Here is a 9384-nt window from a genome sequence, read left to right as displayed (position 1 = left end):
TCAAGATGTTGATGTAACGGATGTGAAGCATCAACAATTTAGGACGTTGATATAATAGATGCCGATTGATGGTTACTTTTTTCCAACAAACTTGTAATATAAGACCATAAAATATTTTTGTAAAAAAGAAAACTCAAATATAAGAGCATCAAATTTAAAATACTAACCTTGATCAGATTCGGCGTACATGCGGCAAAAAATAGTAGCAAAAGGAATTTGTAATATAAGGCCATAAAATATTTTAAAGAAAAACACAAATATAAGAGCATAAAATTTAAAATACTAACCTTGGTTCAGAGTCTGTGTATGCGGCAAAAAAAAGTAACAAAGACTGGTGGGTAAATTGTAAACCAACTAATAGAGATAATTTAGAGAGAGAAAATAGTTAGAAAAAGGGTGATAATAACTTAGAAAAGAATTAAAATGGTGGTACCCATAAATATGGGATGATAAGAAAGAAGTGAAGTAACGTTTTTGGGAGAAAGATGAGGAAGAGAGCAACGGCAATAAAGGAAATTTAGGACGCGACTTTTCAAGTTTTGGTGTAGAGCACATAAATTGAAAAAATTGAAGAAAAAATAAGAAAATGTAGGAAAAAAGATAAATTCAAATCCTACATGTAAGACTTGCCACTTCACTGGGCTATGCCCCTCTTTTATAAAAATATATAGATTATTAGTATTCGAAATTTACTAACTCTTTCTAAAAGTTTTTTCATTTCTAATTAAGAAAAAAATATCAATCATAGCATCACACCCCCCTAAATGACCTTGATCCCTTTTGTAGTCCAAACAAGCTGTTGTGTAACACAACAGTAAGAGGAAAAAAAACTCCGTAAACCAATGGAAAGATTCAATGACCTAACCCGGGTTAAAGCAATATCATCAACAGTGATCAAAGACAAAAAAGACAAAGGGTTAAGTTAACCCACAGTCCCACACGACTCCAAAGCCGCACTGTTTGAGAGCACAGCAAAAACACACACACACACACCAGTGTGGACTCTATAGCCTACCAAGAGCCAAAGAAAAAAAAAACAGAATTCTTTGGTGAGTAACCCTTTTAATTCAAGTTTTTTTTTTATTTATAGTATTTCAAGAGAACCCCAAAAATGGTGACCCTTTTGACTAAAGATTGAATTCTTGCTATATTTAGTGTTATTATTACATGGGTTTATGAAAAAATAAGTTCTTTTCGATGTTATTGGGTTCTGAGTAAGATTTTGAGCTGAGGGTTTCTTCGGTTTTATGTTTGATTTGCTTGTTGGTTGAAAACGGGTAAATTATTTGCTTTATTTGCAAATGTTGAGTTATGGGTATTTTCCCTTTTGATATTTTTTTGAGTTTTCTTTTTGCAGAAAAATTGATTCTTTTGCAGCTTCACCTATACTGTGTCGCAGAGGTATGCTTGTTTCATTTATATCTGTTTTTTTCTCCTTGTTATTGTTATTTTTTCCTTATTCAGATAACCTAATGAGAATGTCTAAAATAGATAACCCTTAAAATGTCTTACTAAAAGACTGAATATTGAGTATTGAAATAGAGAAGAATGGATATAAAGGATTCATATACAATCCCGACTATTTTTGGAAGGATGTGTAGTTGTATTTAGATAATCTAGTAGTTCTATAAATAGAGTAGTCAAAAGCAAAAAGCCAAAAAAAGCGCCAAAGTTTGTCAGAGCTTTAAGCGCAACGTTCAATTAAAGCCTGGGCTTTAACGAAGAAAACAACAACAACAATAACAACAACAACAACAAGCCCAGTGTAATCCCACACGTAGGGATCCCACAAGTAGGGTCTGGGGAGTGAAATATGTTCGCAGACCTTACTCCTACCTTGAAATAACGAAGAAAAAAATAAAAATGTAATGCAAAAAATATGTAACTATAAACACAAACAATAATTATGTGGGTAAAAGAGAAATACTACAATTAAGCTATGTATATGTTGTCGTGCTCCTAAAGACAGAACCCATCAGTGATGGTGCACACCCCTTAGCACGTTCACGCCTACACTAAAGCACCAATTAAGCAAAGGCAAAATGGACAACTTGGGCTTCACCGAGCTTCAAAGCTTGAGCGCGCTTTAACAGCCTTTAACAATGGTTCTATTGTTCAGTCAATGAGAAATCTATCAGTTGCTTTTTCTCCTTTTGTCACTATTTGATAGTTTTTAAGTCTTTTGCTGCTATGTACTCCTTTTATTTTTTATTTCCGCTACCTAGCACATTATTACTAAATGGCCTTCCACTGCAACAGTGGGACTACTGATAAAGATTTGAGTAATAGGATTACAACGGAACGTGTAATGATCGTTGAAAAGAAAATGAACATGGTGAATCATAACAGCGGTGAATGTGCTGATGAGAAGTCATTGGCAATATCAGCGCAGGAAAAAGGAAGTAGGAACAAGAGGAAATTCTTATCTGAGTCTCCTCTAGATATTCCTGTTGATGCACCTGCCCTGTCCCTTACTGAATTTCCTAGATATGAATTATTAGAGGAAAAACATCAAAGCACACCTAACGGGGTCGGTTCACTCGAGGGTAGGTGTCATAAGTCCAATGAGAAACAAGGAGTGGAAACCTTACAACACGCCGACTGGGACGATACAATAGCATGTCAGCTAATGGAACTTTTATTTCATAACTTGTCCGCAACTTTCCAAAGCGCAATCAAAAGGATTGTTGAATGCGGATATAGTGAGGAAATAGCTGAATGGGTCATTTTAAGGAGTGGCCTTTATCACGGTAGCAAGGATGCTGTCTCAACTATTGTTGACGGTGCCTTGGCTCTACTAAGTAGGGAAAAAGAATTGGATTCCTCTACACCTCTCATATTTGAGGATTTAAATAGCCTGGTTGAGTACACTATGTTGGAGATGATATGCGTGCTGAGGGAGGTTAAGCCAGCTTTTACCGTCGCAGAAGCAATGTGGTGCCTTTTAATATGTGATCTGAACCTGTTACATGCATGCGCCATAGAAGGAGATCTTCTGGGCGAGCTATGCGGTTTAGAAAGTCCACGAGAAAGCTCATCTGGTTCAAAATTTGCTCAAACAAAGGAGGCTTCTGAAGTGATTCAATCGAACATGGATAATAAACTACAATCGTCAAAACCTTCAATGCCGATTGCTCAAAGTTTGCATTCTGAAGTTCCATGTGCCGATGTAATCGCTCAATTGCAGGAGTCCATATACTCACATCTTCATGAAGTGGGAATTACAGGGAACGAGAGTTCCTCAGGGCTTATCAGGGAGAATATATTGTCTTTGTCGAAAGCAGCAATTTTAGAAGACAAATCTGGAACTGCGAAAAGGGGGTCGTCTAAGAAGGATATTCTTAGGCAAAAGTCATTTCATTTCGAGAAAAGCTACAAAGGTCGTATGTGTAAGGGTTCCTTTAAAGCGAAACTCACCACCTGGGGCAGTATGGTTTTGGACAAGACGCTCAACTCTGAATCTGGTTCTTCTGGTTTTGTAATGAAGAGTACTTACTCTAAGGTAACGGCTTCACTTAAAACCAATGGTCCTTTAGCAGAAGGAAGCTCTCATAGTTCAAGCACCTCCCCGTCCATCGCACCTTCAAGTGAAACTTCTAGTGTGCAACCGACTCAAGATACTATTTGTGCATTGCCTGCTGTTAACACAAATACCCTTGCTGTTGTAGACTATTACGCTGGTATTCCGTACGATGAGTCTTTGGGCAAACATGTCCCACAAAATGAGAAAGATGAAACTATATTGTTGCTAATTTCCCGTATGCAGACGCTGCAGAAAGAGCTCCAAGGGTGGACTGATTGGGCCAATGAGAAGGTTATGCAGGCCGCTCGGAGGCTTGGAAAGGACAAGGGGGAGCTTAAAATGCTGAGGCAAGAGAAAGAAGAGGCTGAGAAGTCTCAGAAGGAGAAGCAAATGGTGGAGGAAAACACCACGAAGAGGCTTTCTGAAATGGAGTATGCATTGTCAAATGCCAGTGGCCAGATTAAGATGGCTAACTCTTCTCTTCGCAGACTTGAGGTGGAGAATGCTGTGCTAAAGAAGGAGATGGAGGCTGCGAAGCTGGCTGCCGTGGCATCTGCTACAAACTTCCACCAAGCTGTTGCAAGGGAGCAAGAGATATTGAAGAAGTGTCAAGCATGGGAGATAGAGAAGGGCTCACTGCAGGACGACTTCTCTACCCTGAAGCAAAAAGCAGCTCATTTGGAGCAGGAACTTGAGAGAGCCAAAAAGCGCCAGAACCAGTTTAAGGTATGCTTTGTAGGAATAAAATTTCTTTGCCTTCTTGATTGAGGTCTTAACTGTTTACCAGTATTGTTAGTCTATATGTCATACCTTCTATATAAAGCTAGTAGGGTTTTTAGGCCGTGAATGTACTTCCTGTTGTTGGTACACTATTGATTCTGATTTACTTATAACTTCCAGTAATAGTGGCTCCCTACGTTGCTCGGGCTCTTTGAAAGTGTCGTCGGGTGCGTGTCGGATCCTCCAAAAGTAGTGCTTTTTTGGAGGATCCAACACGGGTGCGGTAGCATTTTGGAGAGCCCGCGCAACATAGGCGGCTCCAACACATATTCAATAAGTCTTGCTTTTGATAATTTAGTTGCATTTTGATGGTCTTTCTAGTATAAGCTTAGTATATTAGAAGAGCCTGGTACAATTTTATTTGAAATGATTTAAATCGAATTCAAGCGATTTACCTTTGTGTGTTGCACACTTTTAACTTGTACGAGAAAAACACAAAGTGCTGTACATTTTCTAGTTTCATGCTAAGATGCCAAAGAATTGCAGGCTCTGTCGGAGCAGGAGGAGAGGGGGAAACAAAGGGTTCTTCAGCAGGCTGATTCCGTTAAGGCTGAAAGGGAGCAATGGGGAGTTGAGAGTAAAATGGAGGAGGATAATATGAGAGAAATGGCAGAGAGCAACATGCAAAAGTGTAAAGAAGATATCCGAAAGCTTGAGAGTGAAATTGCTCGATTGAGATTGCAGTCTGAAGGTTCAAAAATAGAGGCACTTCGAAGAGGCATCGACACGAGGCTGCAGTCTCCTAAAATCACAAAGAACTCTGCACTCTTTGACGACAATTTTGGCTCTAGAAGTGTGGAAATGGAAAGGGAATGTGTTATGTGTTTGACCGAGGAAATGTCAGTGGTTTTCCTCCCGTGTGCCCATCAGGTTCTTTGTGGACAATGCAACGTGCTTCACGAAAAGCAAGGAATGAACGACTGTCCTTCTTGTAGGACGCCAATTAAGAAGCGGATTAATGTTGGATTTGCTCATTCTTTTAGCAGTTAGCACATTCAAGATGGTGGCAGAATCATCTTAAGAATGATTGCCCTGATCCATTGTCAAAGAACAGACAAGGCATTTTATCATGTCTCTTTCTTTGGCTTTACTTTCATACCTTAGCTAAATTAGTTGATACAAAACTGCAGAAAAGGTACAGATAGGTAGAAACTAATGTTAAATTAGTTTAGAATAAGAGGGACTGCCTAATGAGCCTTGTAAATTTTTAGTGAAGGTTTCATATTATGTGTTAGATCTTCTTGTTTATTTCCCATCATTAAGTACTATAGTATTTGACAGGAGAACTTGGTTCTTTTAAATTGCTGAGTTAATCCTGATCATCTTTTGTATAGTGGGTTTTTCTTGCTTGTTGCTTTCAGCTTACAAAAGCAACAACCACCCAGTGTAATCTTACAAGTGGAGTCTAGGGAGGGTAGTATGTATGTAGCCTTGCCTCTACCTTGCGAAGGTAGAGAAACTGTTTTCGATAGACCCCGGTTTCATATTGATAAATATCTTGTTCGATCCGAAAGAAACTTAAGATTATAATCTTGATAAAGTTGTTTCTGCAAACATGCAATAACAACTACTATTACTACGCTCTAGTCCCAAATAAGTTAGAGTCGTCTATATGAATCGAACTTTATTACTACTCTACAGTCCCAAATAAATTGGGGTCGGCTATATGAACCGAACTCTTTTTAACAATTTTTTTCCTAAAAGAATAAAATAAATTGTTATTAAAAAGGTATATATTACATCTGGAAAAGGGTGACGGAGACTAGGATTTTCATAAAAATCAATTTTGCTAGTAAATCGGTAAATCCGATCTTCTACGCGAATTAGACAAATTTAGTCGTGTGTAAATTGAGGTTATTTTGATTAAGATATAATTTAAAAAATATAAAGAACAGAAATCATCTTCAGCTTTCCCTACCCCTTATCACGCAATGCCTAGGTTGATGCTTTCTCGAGAAAAAATTATTTGCACCCGATGTTTGCACCAAAATACATGTGTGTATGGTTAAATTTGCATCGTTTACTATTAAATATTCTTTATTTAGCAGATGCAGATCCAGGGTTTGAACGTACATTGTGAGTTCGAATTTAGATTCCATCGTAATCCATTTGATCTACTGGGTATCATTTATTACGCCAAACTACTAAATTCGGATGAACTTGTAAGTCGTTAACTATCTGTTTTATGACATACTTGGAGATTTGGCGACAGCCACAGAATCTGTTATGCTCATTTTAAGAGAAGCAAAAAATCTTTTCTTAATTATTTGATGATAAATACTGGTTAAAAACAGTAAGTCGATATGTCCGAGTGGTTAAGGAGACAGACTTGAAATCTGTTGGGCTTCGCCCGCGCAGGTTCGAACCCCGCTGTCGACGGTTTTTTCATATTATATATTTTTTGGCCTACTTTTCGTGAAGCTGATAAGGTATCTTTGAAAAATTTAAACAAAAAAAGAAAAGCCTAAAAAGAAAGTACGTCGCTGGTATGGCAGGCGACCTACAGTTTTAAATTTTCTGCATTTGAAAAAAGGAAAAATGTGAAAACATTGATAAGTCAAACTCGAGTAAATGTGGTTCTTTTAGACTCAAAGAACCAAAATGGGAAAAAAACTGGTGACCATAATATATATAACGTTCTTTTAAAAGGCGCTATACCTTAACGGTCATTTTGCTAAGTTAAGTATAGCGCCCTTTTAAAAGGCGCTATATTTGAACCTAAAATGAGCGGGAAGGTATAACGCCTTATATTAAGACGATATAGTATAGCGTCTTAATATAAGACGCTATACACACATAAAAACCTGTATCCTTCCCTTCCCCACCAAACCAGAAACGCCCCCCCTCCCCCCAAATTAAACAAAATAAAACTGCGGTCCCCCTTGAGTGGAGCCCACCGGTCCCACAAAGTATAGATTCTCGGTCCCATATCCTAGCTAAGGCGTTATCTCGTAATGAGTTGCTCGTTTTGGCTCCAAATCACCAAATCTTCAACTTTTTAAAAACTTTAAATCGAGTTATTCCGACTTAGTTTTTGTTAAAACTCATGTATAAAAAATGCCTTTTAGTTGTTTTTAATGTGCTCTATGTTATTTTGTGATTGTTTTGCGAGTTAATTAATTTGTTATTTTTTATCTGGACTATAGTATTAGTGTGCCAAAAAAAATTAGTAAAATAGAGAAATTGTTATTAGTTGTTAAAAAGAATGTTAATTAGTTACTTTTTAATGTGGTATATGTATTTTCGTGATTATTTTGTGATTAAATTAATTTGTTATTTTTATCCAATTTAGATTATTTATTTGCTAAAAGACTAGTAAAATAGATAAATTGTTACTTTAGTTCCCTGTAGTGGTATCTTGTGGCCTAATGTAGTGCTCGTATTTGTAATGTAGTGCCTTTTAGAGTAGTAAAATGTAGTGCCCTTTAGCGTATTATCTTTGTAGTTATTGAAATTAATCATTTAAGTATCTGTTAAACCCAAAAATATGTCAAAGAAGCTGATAGTTCAAACACAAACTCTCTCCAATTCTAGTCAACAAACGTAAGAAAATAACATGAGAAAACAACAATATTTGTCAAACTAAGTATTGTTATATGAATATATAATAATTAAATCCTGTATAATTATAAAAATTAATTATTTAATTTTATTATAGTAAAAAATAAATGAGTAACAAACAAACATATAAAATAATAAAACTAACATAAAAAAATAATAAACTAACATATAAAATAACAGACCTATTGAGTGATAAATCGGGAAAATTTTCTCATCATGAACACAAGAACATTGGATACCTTGGTGCTACTGGGCCTCAAATATCGAGTTTGGAACCAAAATGTGATTCATTTGGACTCAAACTAAGTATTGTTATATGAATATTTAATAATTAAATTCTGTATAGTTATAAAAATTAATTATTTAATTTTATTATAGTCAAAAATAGGTGAGTAACAAACAAACATATAAAATAATAAAACTAACATATAAAATAATAAACTAACATATAAAATAGTAAACTAACATATAAAATATTAAAGTAACATATAAAACATAAAATTATAAGATTGAAAATGTATCAACCTAATTAACAATATAGTAAAAATATCGAATAAATTTTAACATTAAAGGTATTGCAATATATTTAAAGATGTTAAGCAATGAAAAATAAAAATACTTTAATTAATATTGTTCAGTTTACAGTAGTCGTCATGGAGGTTCCGTCTGTGCATCCCGAACCTTTCTTCTAAGTTTAATGTACCTCCGCACCTGCGACCTCTGGCCTTTTCCTTCCAAATCGCACCTGCGTCTCTGTGCTCGCTTCTGCGAGGCCGCACCTGCGGACTTCCCACCGCAGGTGCGAAAACACCAGAACCAGCAACTTCAAAATTCTTCTAAGTTCAAGCTTTCACTCGTTAAGCACCCGAAACTCACCCGAGGCCCCCGGGACCTCGACCAAACACACCAACCAATCATAAAATACCATACGAACTAAGTCGAGCCCTTAAATCACATTAACTAATGCTAAAATCACAAATCATCCTCCGATTCAAACTTAAAGAACTTGAAACTTTCAAATTCGACAACCGACGCCGAAACCAACCAACCCACGTCCGATTGACCTCAAATTTTACACACAATTCATATTCAACACTATAGACCTATTTCAACTTCCAGAATCGGAATCCGACCCTGATATCAAAAATTTCACTGCCGGTCCAAAACTCCAAAAATTCGATTCTCGCCAATTCAAGCCTAAATAAGCTACATACCTCCAAAACACAATCCGAACACGCCCCTAAGTTCAAAATCACCTAACAGAGCTAACAGAACTCCATTTTAGAGTCGTCTTCACACAGTTCCGACTACGGTCCAAATCCTAAGGCTTAAGCTCTCATTTAAGGACTAAGTATCCCAAAACACTCCAAAACTCAAAATCAATCATCCCGGCAAGTCACAGTAGCAGACATAGATATGGGGAAAACAGTTAATAGTGGTTCGGGGCTCTAACTCTTAAAATAACCGGCCGGGTCGTTACATAATATATATATAACGTCCTTTTAAAAGGCGCTATACCT

At 36.6% G+C, this 9384-nt stretch overlaps 1 protein-coding gene and 1 non-coding gene across 4 annotated transcripts; both read left to right on the top strand.

The window, feature by feature from the left end:
* Nucleotides 1–732: 732 nt before the first annotated feature.
* Nucleotides 733–5551, top strand: LOC104114003 (putative E3 ubiquitin-protein ligase RF298). Of its 3 annotated transcripts, none has more exons than XM_009624340.4 (4): nt 733–1049; nt 1358–1401; nt 2260–4249; nt 4790–5551. In XM_009624340.4, exons 3-4 carry the CDS (start codon nt 2309–2311, stop codon nt 5291–5293), a joined length of 2445 nt encoding a protein of 814 aa, XP_009622635.1. In that variant the 5' UTR covers nt 733–1049; nt 1358–1401; nt 2260–2308; the 3' UTR covers nt 5294–5551. The 3 variants fall into 3 exon arrangements, with proteins under 3 accessions (XP_009622635.1, XP_009622636.1, XP_009622634.1); XM_009624341.4 differs by lacking the exon at nt 733–1049 and adding an exon at nt 1064–1277; XM_009624339.4 differs by lacking the exons at nt 733–1049; nt 1358–1401 and having other exon boundaries at nt 1417–4249.
* Nucleotides 5552–6600: 1049 nt separating this feature from the next.
* TRNAS-UGA (transfer RNA serine (anticodon UGA)) lies at nt 6601–6682 on the top strand. Its single transcript has one exon. It is a non-coding gene; the product is annotated as a tRNA-Ser (tRNA).
* The last annotated feature ends 2702 nt before the right edge of the window (nt 6683–9384 follow it).

This window comes from Nicotiana tomentosiformis, chromosome 2 (assembly GCF_000390325.3).
Source record: "Nicotiana tomentosiformis chromosome 2, ASM39032v3, whole genome shotgun sequence".
Lineage (NCBI taxonomy): Eukaryota > Viridiplantae > Streptophyta > Magnoliopsida > Solanales > Solanaceae > Nicotiana > Nicotiana tomentosiformis.
The sequence above is the reverse complement of the archived record's forward strand: the minus strand, read 5'-3'. Positions and strand labels throughout refer to the sequence as shown.

Excerpts from the sequence above, each read along its gene's own strand:
- LOC104114003 (XM_009624339.4), top strand. The coding sequence starts at position 2,240 with ATGGCCTTCCACTGCAACAGTGGGACTACTGATAAAGATTTGAGTAAT. Across the intron at positions 4,250-4,789 it reads AGCGCCAGAACCAGTTTAAG|GCTCTGTCGGAGCAGGAGGA; the intron begins GTATGCTTTGTA and ends AAAGAATTGCAG.